This window comes from Ricinus communis, chromosome 6, assembly GCF_019578655.1.
Source record: "Ricinus communis isolate WT05 ecotype wild-type chromosome 6, ASM1957865v1, whole genome shotgun sequence".
Classification (NCBI taxonomy): Eukaryota; Viridiplantae; Streptophyta; class Magnoliopsida; order Malpighiales; family Euphorbiaceae; genus Ricinus; species Ricinus communis.
Genome location: NC_063261.1, coordinates 9,301,874 through 9,321,591, shown reverse-complemented (window position 1 = coordinate 9,321,591; position 19,718 = coordinate 9,301,874). Strand labels below are relative to the sequence as shown.

At 26.7% G+C, this 19,718-nt stretch overlaps 1 protein-coding gene across 1 annotated transcript; it reads right to left on the bottom strand.

Annotated features, from left to right (window-relative positions):
* Positions 1 to 224: 224 nt before the first annotated feature.
* On the bottom strand, positions 225 to 17,415 carry LOC8289199 (beta-glucosidase 12). The gene is made up of 13 exons (XM_002512092.3): positions 17,167 to 17,415; positions 16,895 to 16,964; positions 15,962 to 16,020; positions 15,236 to 15,311; positions 7,819 to 7,896; positions 6,604 to 6,691; positions 5,780 to 6,035; positions 3,993 to 4,108; positions 3,494 to 3,714; positions 3,288 to 3,319; positions 3,050 to 3,152; positions 2,813 to 2,921; positions 225 to 911 (listed from the first exon to the last, which is right to left on the bottom strand). The coding sequence occupies exons 1-13, from the start codon at positions 17,314 to 17,316 to the stop codon at positions 743 to 745; spliced, it is 1,527 nt and encodes a 508-aa protein (XP_002512138.1). The 5' UTR covers positions 17,317 to 17,415; the 3' UTR covers positions 225 to 742.
* Between the last annotated feature and the right edge of the window lie 2,303 nt (positions 17,416 to 19,718).

Genomic DNA, 19,718 nt, shown 5'->3' with positions numbered 1-19,718 from the left:
CTGTGCTCATTTAATGCAAGGTGAACAAATTATGACAATGATTTTGTTGAGAACCATTACTTATGGTGGTGGATTTTGCTTCTTCTTTGCATATTTATAGGGGCCACGCCTGCCTTTGGAAAAAGAAAAAATAGGGGCCACGCCATTGCATACTACTGGTTATTTTGGCTACACCAATGTGGGTAACAATTTAAATTGAAAGTTGAAGATATGGGAAGAATATGCCTCAAACTCCATAATAATGTTATCAACAGTCTTTCCCAATGCAAGGAAGGTATGATCATTTTTGCTTATCTAATGCAAAATTATACAGTACTAGAATATAATAGTGCTTTAAATGTATGATTCTATTGCAATTCTGAAAAATCCAATAATATGAAAGTGGATAAAATAAGGTGGTGATCAGGGTGCAAATTTGTAGAGTTAATTAAATTTAAGCAGCATTTTTCTGTTTGATGTGTGCTGTGATCAGGTTACAGCAAAATTGATTATCCAACATCAAGATTACAAACTAGAAAAAAAAAAAAAAATCAATGTGATATTTGATCTTTCCCTTTAGAAAGAGTCAGAGAACTCTAATGAAAACTAGTGCTATCTGGGTGGCAACCGACTTGAGATGTACAGGTACATCAATTGAAACTGTATGAGAGATTTACGTAAAAAAAAAAAGGGAAGATGTTTGAGCTTACTGTTTAATATTTCAAGTTGAGTGTACAAATTTATTGATGGATACATATTTCCTCTATTTCTGCAAGAAGTTGTTGAACCAAATAGCTGATTTCTTGGGGTATCTTTTCAAGCCATTCTTGTAATCTACCACATTAATTCCATACCTCATAGTGTATGCGGCAGCCCATTCAAAGTTATCCAACAATGACCAAGCAAAGTAACCTTTAACATCAACACCTTCCCTGTCAATATTGTTTACTATTTGTCAAAATTTTGGATGCAAACCAAAAACATCCTCACCTTGCATAATAATCATTGAAGGTACTTTCGTATTCTATTGTAGTACACTGAGTTCAAATGTTGAAAACTTTCAGCTATTTATAGTGTATTATATTAAATTATTGGGTAAATAATAAATATTTTTATTATTCTTATTTGAGTAATGAGAAAGTGGTACATATTTTCAATTTTATAACTATTTTATATCTGTCGCTATTCTAACCATAGAAAAATTTTAAATACTAATAAAAATTAATGACCAAAATGATTAAGATTTTAAATACTAATATATATTTATAAATTAATAATCTATACGAATGTCAACTACCTCTTTAGCCCTTAAATTTAAGATGGTTTATATAAATATATATGCAATAAGAAACTATAGCTAGATGGACACAAACTCTTCTATTTCTTAAAAAAAAATTATCAGTCCCATTTTAATAGATTATTTTCAATCTATACGAAAATTAAGAAATTTAAATTTTTTACATGAGCATCATCAATTTTATCACTTTCTCTTTAGTATAATTTTATTAGAATTTTTTTTATATAATTATTTTGTTGTATGATTATAAGAGAAATGCTAAGGACCTTCTCTTTATTGTATTCTCTTCATCTTCTCTCTATTATTAAGACATATGACATGATTTAAAAATATTATTAATATAATAGAGAAAAATAACTATAATGACATTGTTGTTATTTAATTCAACTCTTAAAATAACTATATTTTGTCTTTTAGGGGTTGTATTTTTTTCTTTCCTTCTTTACATGATTTTTCCATTCCCATCCAAATTTCATGTTCTTTCTCCATGCTTTAACTTTTGATTAAATACCATTCTCATTCTAATTTTAGGTTTGTCTTTATCTTCTATTAGAATTTTTATTTTTCTAATTTGCATGCATTCGTTGATGTAATATAGCTCTATCATTTATACTGTTATAAAAGTTGATTAGATTTCTAAAATTATAATGAATAGAATTAGCTATCTTTAATTGCCAATTTGCTAAAGTGTGGCGTGAGGTATCTTTAACCCACCATAAATACAATTTAATTTGAGACTTTTCGAGAGAACTTGAATTCAATTTATCCTTACTGTCATTTATTTAGAATGTAATTTTAGCAATTGATATTTAATATTATTGACAATACAATAATTATTTTTATATTATATATGAGCTTGTAATTTTTTATTTTATTTTGTTCAAAAATTTCTACAAGATTGTAGTTAAAATAAAGTAGACTAAATAATATAATTTTATTTAAATAAACTGAAATTAAATTTATTTTTATTATATTTAATTAAGCTAATATTTAAATAAGAAGTAAAAAGCAAATGTCTAGTTATATTGTATTTAGTCGATCCTATAATTTTATCTAAAAACAAGTATTATGAAAAAATATGTATGAGTTATTCATACTAAAAGAAAGATTCAAAATAGAAAAGTTAAATATTAAAATTATGAAAAGACAGAATAGAATGGAAGGTATTAAAATGAAAATATCCTAAAAATTGAATAACTTAACAATAATGTCATTGAAGTTATTTTTCTCAATTATATTTATAAAAGATTTAAATCATATGCCACATGTCTTAATAATAAAGAAAAAGTAAAGAAAATACAATAAAGAATAGGTGCTTAGCATTAATTAATAAGGATTATTTTTGACAATTAGCTTTAAACAAATAGCTAAAAAGAATATATTAAACTTTAATGTGAAAAGGACTATATGATCGAGCAATAACAAATAAAACCTACTGAAGATGAAAATTTAGATCAGGTGATCATGCAATTGAGCTCTCATTAGCCTCACTCAAGAAGATAAATTAAGAAGATATGATCAAGCAAGTAAACTCACTTTATGGCTCTTTCCAGGGATGCAAGATGACGCTTGTAATAATCTATTCGGTTCAAATCGTTAACAAGTTCGGTTAGTGTTGAGGTTCCATTATCCAACTGGTCAATTCCTGAATACACCCAAACCCAATTTAAGTGGCATTAATTTCAATTCTTTTATACACAATTAAGCACTAATTAATCATTATAATTATGTATGATATTTCATTTCGAAAAAGAATTCATTACTCTTGCTTACCATTTTCAGTAATATAAATTGTTGGATTGTTGTACTTTTTCTTTGTATACATAAGAACATCCCGTAAACCTCTTGGATATACATGGATCCAAATAGAACCATCCTGCAATATCATTTACTCAAATGTTGTAATGGAAGCCAATTTATTGATTAAAGCATGCATTCTCAAAATTCTGCACATGCGTTATAAAAATATTTTTCATAAAATTATTTTAAATAATTTTTCTTCTATACGTACCGTTGGGCCGATAGGAATTCCATCTCTTTCAGCTGTAGATGAACAAAAACTAATTAGAAAAAAATTTAAAAGGTAGTCGAAACTCAAAAAAGTTAATATTTAATAAGTATTATTGGAGTTGCCTTTCAGTAGTGTGAGGTTAATTTCTAGTTGGAACCTTCAGCCAACCCAATTAATGAAATAGAAAATGGACTATTGGGACTTACTTGTTAAATTAGTAAGGGAATCTGTAGAGTAACTAATGTTTACTGAATTGGAAGTAGCAGGTACAGAATAGGCATAAAATGAACTGTAGTAATTTAATCCAATAAAATCAAAAGATCCTTTCACCATCATGGATTGGTCTGTGGTGAATCTTGGCAATCTATTCCCAACAAGGTTAATCATACTTTTTGGGTAGTCACCATATACTAGTGGGTGCATATACCTGATGAAAAGAAAACCAATATATGATTAATCATTAATATAGTTTGAAGAATGGATTGGAAAAACGCTTTTAAAAAGAATATTTTTATCTTTGAATTTCAGAGCTATTTTTAAAATAATTTAGAAATAAGTTTGATGAAGTCATTTTATAACAAATTTAAGAAATTAATATTTTAAATCAAAAAAATAAATTTATATCCTTATTACTCATGAGCAATCTCAAGAAACAGTTCTGATATCCCAACAGTAGATAATAATTATGTCTGAAGATATACTCACCATCCATACATAAAATCAAGAGCTCTTTTGGAAGCCTGATGGTCAGGCTTAGTTTTGGAGAATGGTACCATCCAATGACAAACTAGTGTTATCCCAATCTGCCCTTTTTGAGATGCCTTTCATATTCCAATGCCATTTTTCAAATAACAAAAATTAGTTAAGAAATTCATGGATAATAAGCTACATCATCAAAGTTAAGAATTTAAAAATTCATGGTACTAGAAGTGTGTTTTGTCAAAAGTAAAGGACTGGGTAACTATCTTATTGAGTAACAAAAGTTTGCTTTATGTTTCCAATACTTTGATCCTTATTTTTTTAACCCAACTTTCTGTTTTAATTTCAAATTGAATCACTTGAAAGAATTTCGGTTAGTTTCAAATGATGTGTTAGTTGGAATATAAATATATTTTTAATATTTGGTATATACTGAATGCCAATATCTGTACAAAATATTTAATTATAATTTAAATCAACATCCGAGACATATGCATTATGCTTAATATGTTGATTCATGTGATAATTAATTAAATTTTCTAATAATAGGGTGTCCAATTAGCGAGTTCTAAAAATATATTCATATTATATGATTGATACATCATCCAAAATTGATCGAAAACTCTTTAGGTAACTCAATCTTAAATTAAAATAGAAAGTTTTGTACCAAAAAGAAAAAAAATTAAAGAACTCAGTACCAAATGGACAAATAATAAAAGTTTTGATACCAAATCATATAACTACACTAAGGGATTATATTGTTAGTTTTTTTCTTAAAAGAATAATAACAATATATATTTCATCATTGTGAAATGATACTCTCATTCATGAGAATTAACAAAATCTTAAAATTTTAAGGGTAATTATTATATACCCTCTGTATTTTATCCATATAACATTATCTACTTCTTAACATTTAAAATTTATTCTTTTTCATCCTTCTATTTTATAATATTATATTAAAGATCCTTCTATCAAAATTTTCATTAAACAATCATCAATTAGGTTTATTTTTTATATTAGTTTTTCCCTGATTTTTGAAGTGATATAAAAGTTATTGTATTTATTGCACTAAAATCTCCTTGCATTTTGAGAGTCAATGCTAACAGCTGAATTGATAAAAAAGTATAATTTGATATTCAAACTTCTTACCAAAATTACAATTCTAATGTAACAAAATTAATAATAATAATAATAATAATAATAATATTTATTTTACTTTAATAGTTTAAAGTTGGATTATATGAATTTTTAATATTTTGATAAAATAAGTAATTATAAAATATTTAAATTTTACTAGAATTTGATTATGCTAGAAATTAGAGTAATTAAAGAATGCTAGTTAATTATTTTTATATAAATACTAAAATTGATTTTTACATAGAAATTAGATAATGGGGTTCTAGTATAATAATAAATTATAATGGACAATTTGTATATTACTCCAAAATCAAAGAACAAAATATATAAAATAAAACCCAATTAATGATTATTTAATGAAAATTATGAAGAAAGAGATTTTTAGTATAGAATTATAAAATAAAAAAATAAAAAAGTATAATTTTTAAATATTAAGAGGTAACTTCTATGATATAGAAAATTTTTGGAGGCAAACAATAATTATACTAAAATTTACCCTATCATAATACGAAAGACTTGACATAAGGTTTGATGAACATGAGAAACCTAGAGCCCTACACAGGCTAACCTTAATTGCATGCATATGATCTCCATGTCCAAAGTTCAATTTACCTAATTGGGTTATGTATAGGAAAATGAATTATGATACTAACTTGGTATTTTTCCTTGTACAGTTTTACTGCAGCGGCATGAGAAAGTAACATATGGTGGCCAACCAAATAAGGCTCAGTTGCAGAGTCTCCAGCTTGGCATGCTGCATTCATGAATTTGGAACACCTTCCTGGTGCAAATAACCCCATGTTATAGCCTGTATTGCTATAACTCCATGGCTCATTTAATGTTATCCAATGCTTCACTCTATCCCCAAATTCTTTGAAGCAAAGCTCTGCATAATTCTTAAAATCATGGCTGCACAAGCCAAGTAGAAATTTATGCTTAGTAACAACATTGGTCAGTAGATAATGCTTCAAGGAATTGCATATAGAGATATTGTCTTTCAGACACCAAGAACATTAAGACAATAAGGATGGATAAATTACTGGAAAAGTTTTAGATTTTGCACAGTAATACATTTTGATCTTTATTTTTAAAATTAAAATAATTAATGTAGTGAAGTATTTAAGGTGATATATTGGGGACTAATATGACTGTAGTGATAGTGAAAATAATTAATTATTTTATTATTCACTATAAAATTGTTCACTGTAATTACTCTTACACTTATTATTAATATCAAACATATAATGATAAAATTTCTATTAGTATATTGGAAAATGTACTCAGAAATTAAAGTTTCAAAAATCTTTAATTTTTATGAAAATACATTCCTTAATCAGTATAAAAATAACTCATTTTTTGACAATATGTGAATGAAATTTTAAATTGTACTAGATACTCAGAGATTTTGTAATTTAGTCTTATGAATAAGGAAAGTGGAGATAAAAATTATGGTAAGGCTCTTTCTTTGTTGACTTACACAATGCTAGGGCTTAAAAAGCCACCATATTCATCTTCAAGGGCCTGAGGCAAATCCCAGTGAAATAGAGTTACAAAAGGCTGTATACCTGTGAAGATTTCAGGAAATAAATAGTGAGTTCAACACTTGTTTTAGCATCTATTGCTTGAGTTAAACTATGTGTTCTTCTGCTATTCTTTTCTTCCTTTTCCCTTCAAAATAAATTAATCGCTCCTTTTGGTGGATTCTCCTAAAATCTTGGAAAGAAATGGTACTACTAAATGACTTGAAACTAGTTTTTCTCAATGAATTCATTTGGAAAAGTGTTGTGCAATAGGAAGTCAAAAAGTATTTTCATGAAATAGTTGGACTATAGAAAAATGCTCATTTGATATCATATGAAGGAGTAGAATTTAAAATTGAATAATTTCTTTATTATACAAACAACTAGCAATTTATTTGTGCTAATACATAATTATTAATTTTTTTATTTAAATCTTTAGTTTAAGATATTTTATTTTAATTATAAGTATATTATATAATAAGAAAATAATTATATTTTAGCTATTATTTTATTTTAATAATTTTAGATATTTAATATTGTAAATATAGAAATTAATAGTATTATAATTACTAATTTTTTATTATACTTAGCTATTATTTTATTTTAATAAATCCTTATAATATCATTTTATTTGATTAGTATCTAATATTATAATGCATTTAAATTATTATTTTATTTAATTAATATTTAATATTCTATAATAAATTATTATATAACCATATAAAAATTATATATATTTTTATTAAAATTTTATATAATGTAATTTTATAGAATATTGCCAATTATAGTCTCATAGAAAAACCTCTACTTTATATATATATATATATATATATATATAAGAGCTATTAATAACTACTTTTTCTGATAGTTTAGAATGTTCATTAAATGTCTTGTCATAGATTATGACTGATGGGTGCATTTTTAATTGTATTTACAATTTTTAATTCTGAAACCTATTTTTTAAAAAGAGAATAGATAAATTGGTATTTTTTAAATAATCTAGAGAAAATCATAAAGAAATATTATATTAAAAATACTTCAAACTTTCCTTCTTCTTTCTTTAAATATACCCGATAGGATCCCAAATAGCCAACAATAATAATCAATTGTGCCATTACTAATGGCTATAATCCCTAACGTCCAAGATAATTAAGAAAAATATAAGTTCTCACCTTGCGATAGGAGCTCATTGATGAGATTGTTGTAGAAATCAATGCCTTTCTTGTTTACGCCTCCTTTCACAGTTCCATCTGCGTAATAAATATTTATGAGTGATATCAATTTAATCTACCTAATTTTTTGTTCATGGGTTTATTATTTTAATTATAAAATTAAATAACAAATATAGTTCAATAAATTTTTAATATTTAGTATTAATTTATAAAATTTTAAAAAATAATAATAAATAATCTATTTTTCAATTTTTTAATTTTTATTAATACAATAATATATATATAATTGATCTTATTATTTTTAAGATTAAAACTTATTATATAATTAAATATAATATTAAGAATATTTTTTAAAATTAGAATTATTTGTTGATTATAAAACTAAACTATTAGTTATAAAATATTAAAATATAATTAATATATTACTTTTTAAAATAATATTAATATTATTATTTGATTAAAAAATTATTTATTAGTTAAATATAATATTAGAATATTATTAATATTCTAGTTTTTAGAATTAGAGTTAGTACTTAATTAGAAATATAAATTATAAATTAATAATTTAATAAAATGAAATTACACATAAGCTTGAATTACATGTGTCAGAAATAAGTATACATGTCAATTAAAGATTTTATGGGTCAAAAATTAAGCATGCATGTCAAAAAGATTTTAAGTTTTAGAAATTAATATATACTAGTTGTTTACCGTACGTTGCACGACCATTATTCTTATTTCAATTATAAAAAAATCAAGTTTATAGATACAATTTATAATTTTAAAAGAATAATAGAAAACTAACTATTTTTAAATGTCTTAAGTTTTTTTTTTAATTTTATTAATACAATAATATAAAAATTATTTTAAAAATATATATTAATTAATCTTAATATTATATAAATTAATAATATTGATATAATTGATATTACTATCTTTTAGAATTAAAAAAATCATAAAATTATAAAATTAATTTATTAGTGATATTTTCTATAATTAAAATTATTATCTAATTAGAAAACTAATTTATTAGTTAATATAATGTTAAAATATAATTAATATGCTATTTTCTAAAATAATCATTATCTAATTAAAAAACTAATCATTATCCAATTAGGAGACTAATTTATTATAATATATTATTTTTTATGATTAGAAAAGTGTTTAATTAGGCTTGTAATCAATAAATTAATAGAAAAATCACAAATTATACATAAGTTTAAATTCCATGTGTCAAAATAAGTACACATGTCAAAATAAAAATTTTATGTATTAAAAAATAAGCACACATATTAAAAAAGTTTTAAATCTCAGAAATTAATACATATACATATATAGATTCTTTTAATTTCAACAATTTTATTTAATTTCCAAAAAGTAATTCAATGAATCATGTGGATATTCCTAAATACATGTTTATAATTTAGAATGATTTGCTAGCTGATTTAATTGATATCTTTTTTCTTCCCAAAGTATTCCTATAATTTCAGGATATGATCCTTAATTAGGATCTTCCTTTGCTGTATAAATACTGTGTGAATTGTTCCTAGAAAAATGAGTGAAATTTTATTTCTTGATGGTATCAGTATCAAAGCATTTTTCTTAGCCTTTCTCTCTATCTTTTTCTAGTTGATTTTCAGCTTTCATTGCCTAACAACGACTGTTATTAGCCTTCATTGTTGATTTTCTTTCGGATCAGCCTTCATAGCTAATTTTCTACCAGATCTGTCTTCATTACTGATCTTATCAGCCTTCATTGCTGAAGTACCTCAATCTTTTTGAAAATTTCTTTGCCACTCCACCATTCTTCTTACTACTACCGATATGTTTACACTGTCAAATGCCACCTCAAAGCCCCACAGTTACTATTGCACTTGAATCCCCATCTAATGGGTCAAATGATGAGCTTCAAAATAAAAATCCTTTCTATCGCCTTGGCAGGAAGATTTAACTACAATGGAGCAGAAGTCATGGTTAGGGAAGAGGATTCTATAATCATGTCATGGTTAGGGAACTTCATGCAGGCTAAGATCAACCATATGTTCTTGCCAAGTGCAAAAGCCATTTGGGACACTCTTTAAAGAAGGATATAGTTGCTCAGTGTCTATTACAAGATTACTACAACATGATGAATGGCCTTTGGTTGGAGATGGCTCACTACCAAGATCTTAGATGAAGTGTAGCAACGATGAATAGGTTTTGTTAAAGTTTATTAAGCAGCAGGGCGTCTTCGGATCTTTAGCTAGTCTGAATTTAGAATTTGAACAGGTTCAATTTCAGATCCTAGGGATAAGTCGCAGGCCTTCACTTGTGAAGGTTCTTCCTATTGTCTGAGGAGAGGAACGAAGGAGAAACATTAAGATGAACACTTCTCCTCCGGGAGAAGCATCTATCCTGATCTAAAAGGTCGAATCAGAAGGAAAACAAGATACTGGAAATGAAGATTCCATGTCAAGGAGTAAGAATAACTTGTAGTGCAGTGATTGTAGAATTTGCGCCATATAAAGGATGATTGCTTCAAGCTTCATCGTAAACAGAAATTCTTGGGTAGATTTAGTCTACCGTATCATTGGTAGACTAAATTAATTATATGATAATATGTGGCTTTATTCATTAATTGTTATTTTTTAATTGGTTAGTTTATTTATTACTATTTACAACACATGATTAAAATCTAACTAATGAAAATATAAAAATTAATAAATAAAGTCACATGTCACAATACAGTTTAGTCAATCTTTAGACGATACAGTAGACTAACTCTATCTAAAAATTTCTCCATGGCATGGTACAAGTTTTGGACCTTAATGGTAGTTGGAAAGTCAGTATGGTCAAGCAAATATGGCCAGTAAAGAGGGAGCTGTCAAATAGAAGTCAATTTTGAGCAATGAAGAATTGAAGGAGTTCAACTGGGAAAAGATAGAAAGGCTAGGAATTCTCCTCAAACCACTGAACAAATTTTCCAGCTCACATTCCCTTGCTTAAACCAGTAAATGCCTCTTGGCTAAATCTAATAGAGCTTCAACTAATTCTTTTTCAAGTTCTTGGGTCTTAGATTCGAGTATAACCAATCTTATGAAACGCCACTAAGTTTGCAGCCTGCAAGCCCTCTCTTGAAAACCAAAACATTACTGTACTGATGGTTCCCCAATTACAATAGCTAGCCAAGGAAGTATCCAATTAACTCCATCACTCCTTTTAAGAAAATGTCCCAAATTTATCTACTAATCTCATTTTCATCCACCAACTACCAAAGACCTGGAATGCAATATTACATTTTTTGGTTTACTGTATGTTCCAGAAACTAACTTCAAGGCAGAGAATTGGATTTGCTGAAGAATGCAATGGGTTATACTATCTTAAAGTACTAGTTGGCTGTCTAGGGAAGATTCAACTGAAGATGTCTTTTTCTACTCAAGGTCCTGAGTCAACTAAAAAGACTGAGATTTGATTTCATCATCTACGTCTCAATTATCCTCCTTTTCTCTTATTAGAACACTTATTTCCTTCGCTTCTCTGGAATACTTCATTTAGTGATTTTCATTATCATCATTTGTCAGTTTGCTAAAAACATCATACTTCTTCTTTCTTTCGAAATAATTATATTAGTAGTCACCTAATTATGCACTTAATTTTTAATTTATTTCATAAAAGACATTTAATTTTAATTTGGATTGCATAATAGTCATTTAATTTCAATTTGTTTCATAAAAATAACTTAAGTTTAATTTGGATTGCATAATGGTGATTTTACTATGAGTTTCAATTTGTTTTATGTTTCTATCATTATCAAATTCAAGGTATCTGATCTTTGTATTCCTATTCACACTACTTTTTTCATCTTTATTATGTTCTTCGCTTTACTTAACACTGTCATTTAAACTATTTTGCTTTTACCGCTAGTACATAGGATATCTCTTTCAATACATATGTCAAGAGATTTCTCACAAAGTGAATTACTCTCGTTTGACACATTATAGTCACTATCAACTAACGGGGATGATTCCCTATTTAAGAAGTATGTTGACATGGATATTGAAAGAGATATTCTAGATAGTAATACTAAAAGCAAAATAATTTTAAATGAAAGTGTTAGTAAAGTAAAAAACATAATAAAGATTAAAAAAATGGTGATTAGAAAGGTAAATATAAGATATTCTGAATTTGATACTGATAGAGATATGAAACAAATTGAAACTCAAACTAAAATAATCATTATTCTATTCAAATTAAAAGTACAAATATACAAACTAAATTAAAATTGACTTTCATAAAATAAATTAAAAGTAAATAATCATATTAAAATTAATTGTATAATTATGTGACTACTGGTACAATTTTGCCTGCTTCTTTCCCTTCAACACTTATGAAATCAAATAAACTCTGTTTGTCCTTATTCATAAGCATACTTAAGGACTAATTAAAATTCCAGATGTGACTAGATCTAGGGGGTTTATCTCATCCATGATAATTGCACCTCATGAAAGAACAATCTGAGGTTAGTTCCATATTTTCTAGATCTCATAAAATGATCAATATACAATCTGGAGAAAACGTCAGAAGGGTTCGATCGGTATTATTTTAATCATTTCCTTATTTCCTTCTTTTAAGATGAAGGCATTACCCATGCGTCAACATGTATTGAAACAACCCAACAAAATGAGATTGCATAACGAAAAAATTTCATCTCTATTACTACTAACTACCCTCAGTTATGCATCCATGTGCATGCATGCATATGGGCATATGTATACGTTTTGATAAATACGGTTTTGGGTCAAGAGTGAATTTATTAAAGAAATGGATTTCTAATTTTACTAGATAAAGAAAAAACATAAAGTTAAGCTATATTAGTTATTTATTCTAATGACACTTTTGGAGTCATAGAAATTTTATTTGGAACACTAACTCCCAAATTATTTTTGTTAAATATGAATAAGCACCTAAATTTTGATTTATAAGTAATTAATATAAACTTTAATTTAATAAAATAAGGTTGAATTTTAAAAAGATTATTACTTTTTTTAAGTTACTATTAGATAGTTTCTAGAGAAGGAAAATATTCATCTTAGCACCTCAACTCTCTATCTCCACCATTTTCACACTCTCTCTCACCCTATCATCGTCAACTTTGGCCGTAATGCTTTTCGCCACTATGTATCACTAAAAAGCTGGAGTCTTGACGTCCTCAACCTTGCACACCTGTTAGAAACCCAAATCTCCTTTTATTTCGCTGAAAATTTGATGTTTTAGAGAGAGATAAAGCACGATCGGCTACTCTTTCTCGTTTTGGCCAAATCGGAAGCAACTAGGTCGTGCTGCCATACTACTCGGCTCCCACCCTCATTAAAGAGGTTAAATGCGCCGCTGGTACCAAATCTTCGCACTTTTTTCCAAATGGTACCAAACCTTCAATTTGTTTCTTTTTGGTACCACTCCTATTATTTCTGTATCTTCCGCCAGTACTAATGAGGAATCCGGCACTTATTTGCTGATGTGGCTGCCGGATTTATGAAGGATAACACACCACTTGCCACATCTGTTGCTGACTCATTTACTCTTTCCTTCCTTTCCTTCAATCCTCCCCTCCTTCTTTTTCTCTTTCTTCCCTTTCTCTTTCCTTGTCTCTCTCCTCTCTTTCCTTCTCTCTCTTTCTTTCTCTTTCCTCCCTTCTCAATCATACCCGAAATACTCTTTCAACTTCAAGAATGAGTATAATAATTACAACCAACCCATTTTCTCTATCTCTTCAATTTCATTATCCCAACACAAGCTTCTACTTTCTAAACCACTCCTCCTTGCTGCGGTTTTTTTATTAAGATTTCAAGCTCTTCGCTTTTGCGGCACTGCTGCTATGATTCTTGCTGAACTTTTGGGTTTTTGTTGCTTTTTATTGGGTTGTCTTTTTTATCAATTAGTTGGGATTAGATTGATTGTTTTCCATTTTCGATGTCTTTTATTGATAAATATGGATTTACTCTATTTCTTAGAGAGAAATGTGTTAGGATTTGGTCCATGTTGTTGCCTTTTTCATCTGGATTTCTGTTGCTGAGTTGGATAACAGTTTGTTGAGGCAGCAACAGATGTAGCAAGTGGTGTGTTATCCTTCATAAATCTGGCAGCCACATCAACAAATAAGTACCAGATTCCTCATTGGTACTGGCAGAAGATACAGAAATAATAGGAGTGGTACCAAAAAGAAACAAATTGAAGGTTTGGTACCATTTGGAAAAAAGTGCAAAGGTTTAGTACCAGCGGGCGCATTTAACCCCTCATTAAAGCTTAGCTGAAAATTTTTAGCCATCTACATCATCGTTTGAGTGGTGAATTGATCTTGCATAAGTCGTATCTTCTAAGGCTGGATTTACAGCGACAATGAGGCATTTGTAGGATTGTTTTCTCATTAGAGGTAATTAAAAGATTTATAATCCATTTTCATTGAATAGAAATTTTCCACCTGAACTTATGATTCATTAATTATTTCATGGGTCCTTTATTTTTTTTATTAGAATTAGAACAGTTTTATTATTCCAAAGAAATCAATTTTTATTCTTACTAATTTCAAATTTAATACACGTGTAACCTATTACCTTCTGGGTGGAATTGCCGAGCAAACATATAATAATGGATTCGAAATTGTAACCAAGCAACTTGTATGGTTGGACTCCCCTCTTCGAGAGTTCGTGGTAGTTACCTCAATTCACATTTTTGGAGACCTTCAATTTTTTCGCCCACTGTCCGCAGCGATGCTCCAATTTGTGTGTTGAGGAGCAGAAAATCCGTAACACAATTTTGAGTCCCAAGGAGGTATTAATTTGCTTAAATCTGATTCAGTTAGTTATTTTGGATTAAGTGAGAAATTTAGATTAATTTTAGTTAATTAAATTGTTGATTAAATTGGTTGTTATTAAATACTTGATGCATTTTTATGACAATTAATGGATTTAAATGCCTTGAATGAGTTTTGTTATATTACATTTTTTTGGTGGAATTATGAATTAAATTGATTAGTATTTTGGAATATTATATATGGTATACGAAGTGCAGTAAATTATATTATTCTTGCAGTGACTGATTTTTCATGTAAATGAGGCGCTTCATTTGATTAGTTCCAACTTATGACATATATGCTATCAACTATTATCCCATTTAACTAACCACTAAATTGTCATATTTTAATGGAAGAGGCTTTTAAGTGTAATTTATAGAAAAGATGTTCTAACTAATGTAACATAAAAACTTCGAGGGCTAAAAGTAATTATCACTATTTCTTTAACATTAAAGTGAACATATTTTATTGATGTTTAATTTTAAAATTACCACGATCATAACTTTTTCTAGGGGATTTTCCTAAGTTCGAGCAACATAAAAGAAAATGACAACAATCATGCTGATCAGTTAAAAGCAGTAGTCTTACTAGGTAATACTCTGGACCAGGAGATGGAGAATCTGAAAGTATCTAGTCCCATATTTTTCATGATATTCACATCTTCCTGATACAAATTCCAATTACCTAAATCATAAGTACATTTTGTAGAAACATTAAAATATATAAAACCATAATTGCATCAAACCCATCTCTTATTTTCCCTTTGGTAAAAAAAAAAAAAAAGACATCAAAATTATGAACAAATTACATGAGGCAATAGTTTTCCACATCAATGTTTAGTAATCCTATGAAATTAATAAGCCACCAAGTAATTTCAATATCGAGAACAAATTTAAATTTCAGCATTAATCCTTCTTCAGTCTTTCTTAACCTAGCTTGTTTGAAATTGGGGAAGGTCGCTTTTTTTTTTTTCTTTCTAAAAGTCTTTTTCATTTTTTAGTTTTAATTAATTTTGGAAAGAAACAGATAAATTGATATTTATTCTAAAAATAAAATTGATAAAACTAATTTATAAAAATTAAAGATCATTTATTAAATAAATTCTAAATTAGTTTATTAATACTAATAATCCCAGACAGGCTATAACTTATTTTACATGATCTTAAATGATTAAATTGCTGCAAATTAATGCGAAATTTCACTTAAATAGTAGATGCATGATATGTTTGCTCAAAATATGGAATCAACGAGTGTTATTTTACTTATAAAAGAATTTAAAAGAAAGGTGAATACTATAGTCATCATTTAGAGAACCTGATAACGATGGTAAAAATCAACAGCTACATCTGCATTTGCACCGCCTGCTATCCTTTCTGCAATGCCACGATTGAAGGGGTTAGATATGTCTACAAATGAGGCCTATCCAGCTCGACCTGCCCTGGAAATTTATCACTCGGATGAAACAAGGTCCCCTAATAAATTGGTCTAACAAAAGAAATAGGAAAAAGTAATACACCCTGACCCTAATATATATATATCAAACTCATAAATAAAACATATTTATTAATGTTAATAGATGAAATTACATATCTATTATTTAATGTTTAAATGTAAAAGTACCAAAATATTTTGAATACATAACATTCATCAATTCCTCACAACATATATACATTAAGCCACTTTAACAAAAGAAATAGGCAAAATGTATTTTTACTTATTCAATTTTATTTTTTTGAGCTCTTTAATTTTATTTTGTATTATTAAGTTTTTATATTTATATTTTTATTTCATTGAAGACTTAATAATATTTTAAAGAAAAAGAAAAGTACAAAGACTTTCATTTGTAAGAAGTTCTTAATAAAATAAAAAGCCCCCTAATAAAACAAAACTAAATAAAGTACAATAGTTCAATAGAAAACAATAAAATTTTTCAAGGGTTAAATAGAACAAAACTAAAAAAATCCAAGAACTTAATGATAGATTTTGTAAAAGAAATAAATGAAGTTATCATAGAGTCTTTTTCCATCTTATCACATTATAAAGTGGGATGTAAAAACTAAATTCGTAAAGGATTTATTTAAATTCTTACAGTTGGTTTTAACAGATTTAATAAATATTAAAATAACTAGAAGAAGCCACTTGATAAGTTAAATTTTTAACTTTTACAAATTATTTATATTTTTTTTATTTTTTTTAGTGATGTGAACTTTTTACAAATATCTACACGTAGTGAATGGAGAGAGAGACCAGGATACTTGTGAGTGAAGGTGTCCCATATACTTAGACCCTTTCCATCTTCATTTACTGCACCTTCATACTGAAAATCAATTATGAAGAATTAGATTTGCAATAGCCTAGAAAATACAAAATTGAAAATCTACGAAATAAGAAGCATCTATCCATGTTGGATAAGCATTTAACACCGAGGGCCTCTTTCAGAAGCGTCGGTGTTTTCTAGCTATAGCAAACTTATGCATATTGTGCCTAAAAAAAGAAAAAGAAAAAGGGCAAACATGTACCTGGTAAGAAGCCGCAGCTGTTCCAAAAAGAAACCCTGCTGGGAAACTGCTACGGTTAAAAGTAGAAGCTGAGACGAGCTCTGTTATAGCCAATAAGTTGGATAGAATCAATATGCCTATTGCTGTGGAGGAGCCTAAGTCATTCGCCATTACAAAAACTAATAATGGTCTCAAGAAGCTCCTTCAAATGGACAAAAGATTATATATATATATATATAATCTCTTCTAATTGGTTTTCAATAATTAGTTTGATTATGTTTGTCATTGTGCATTCAAATGCACAAATGGCCTACAAGGAATCAACTATCTCATAACCTAATAAAAGCTAAAGATATAATCAGCACCTATTATTTAATTGGAGGTCTTTTTTTTTTTTTATCTTTTCTTTAAATTGCAGGCCAGGGCTCGAACCTCTAAAATACCATAAAATTGTTTGAAAGTTAGTATATTATTTCCAGCGGTAGATGCTAAAAACTCACTGAATGTTCATAGCTATAATCTAAAAGATCACTAAAAAAAATATGAGATCAATCTTTAACTAATTTCGAGAATAAATTTAAGTTTTATGCATACAATAATACTTATTGCATAAATTTCAATTTCTAAATGATAGATGGCCAGTGTTAACTAATGTATTAAACTATTAAAGGTTTAAGACGTTCACTAAATAAAGTATGATTTTGCAATTTTTTCAATAATCCGGATAAAATAAGATAAAAAAGTTAAATGTACATATTAGCTTTTGACTTTTAGATCAAAATATAATTAATTATATATAGGATGTAAGAGTCATTCTAATATATCATAAGTGTAGAAATTAATTTTATTTTAATTTTAATAATTTATTAACATAATTAAATATTATATTAGTTAATTATACATAGTACTTATTTATTGATCGACTAAATATGTTATTTTTATATTTAAAGATTTCTATATATTTTTAGGATTTACTCAGTGACATTTTATAATTATGTGATCATTTACATAATTTAATTTGTATAAATAATTAAAAATTATATATGAATTTATTAATAATCTAGATTAATAGAAAGATGTATATAACTAATAAATTATTTAAACTAATCTCAATTAATTTTCTATAATTAAAAACGACATTTATAATTTTAGAGTACCGCAATGGTACTATAGTAAAATCCATGATGCAAATTAGTCGAGCTTTTCAATATTCATATTTGACTTCCTTTAAATTGTGAGAGTGTGCTAGAGTACTATTGTGGTACTCTATCATTATAAGTTTATAATTAATTATAGACAATTAATTGATATTATTTTAAATAATTTATTAATTTTATATATCTTTCTATTAATTTAGATTGTCAAAAAATTTATATCCAGTTTTTAATTATTTATATAAATTAAAATGATATAAATGAATCTCATAATTATAAAATACCACTCATTAAATTCTAAGAATATATAAAAAAGTTTAATAAATAAAAATAATGTATTTAGTTGATCAATAATTAAGTACTATATATAACTAACTAATCTAGTATTTAATTATATTAATAAATTATTAAAATAAAATCAAATCAAATTTTATAAGTTTTTATGGTACCGTACCTCTATGGTACATTAGAGTAATTCTAGATTGTGATTCACAGTGAAAAAAGCAATTTTATTTTATTTTATCAATAATTGTAATTATAAAATTATCATTTCCAGCTTGATGATATAAATTGCTCTAATTAAGTAATTTCTTCTTTAGAAAGTTAGATCATAATTAACCATGTTAACATGAACTAAATCAATAACACAACATAAATACTTTGATTAGCATTGATAATCATATTTAATGTAGTATTGATTATAGTTTCTATTTTTATTATTTTTGTTATTGATACTCTAAAATAATGTAATTTTTATTAATTAGAAGTCGTTTGGATTGAGAAATTTTAAATGAGTAATTTTGTAGAATCTATAGATTTAGTTTAAATCCATTGTTTGGCAAAAAAAGTAATCTAAATTCATAAATCTTAAGAGATTCGCCATCTCCAAAATTCTTCATTTTTTAGAGGTTAATTTCCCATCTAGAACATGGAAATATCTAAAATCTATCACTTTAGAAGAACTGGATTGTTATATTATCTTTTTATTTCAATCCTTAATAAATTTATCTTAGCTCAAAATAATTCCTAACTTAAAAAATATACATTGTTACAATATTTAATTTAAACAATTCAATTTTTAAAATTTATAGATTTAAAACTATGGATTCTAAATTTATAAATTTTATTAAATCCATAATTTCAAATTCCTTAACCCAAACAATAATTTTGTATCAACTGAAGAAAATAATTACTGTTGCCTCTTGCCTCTAAAGAATAAATATATTTATTTATAAATGAAAATCTTGTATAAATAAATAAGGCCCAAAATCATAGTTATAAAAAGTATGATAATATTTGACGATACGCACTATAAATTTAATTATTAATTACAATAAATCTTGTACAATTTCAATTCTATAATTATGTACTGTTCATATTTGTGGATTGGCATTTTGCATCATTAAGTAATATTTTTAA

Excerpts from the sequence above, each read along its gene's own strand:
- LOC8289199 (XM_002512092.3), bottom strand. The coding sequence starts at position 17,316 with ATGGCGAATGACTTAGGCTCCTCCACAGCAATAGGCATATTGATTCTA. Across the intron at positions 3,715-3,992 it reads CTTGATTTTATGTATGGATG|GTATATGCACCCACTAGTAT; the intron begins GTGAGTATATCT and ends TCTTTTCATCAG. Across the intron at positions 3,320-3,493 it reads TTCCCTTACTAATTTAACAA|CTGAAAGAGATGGAATTCCT; the intron begins GTAAGTCCCAAT and ends GTTCATCTACAG.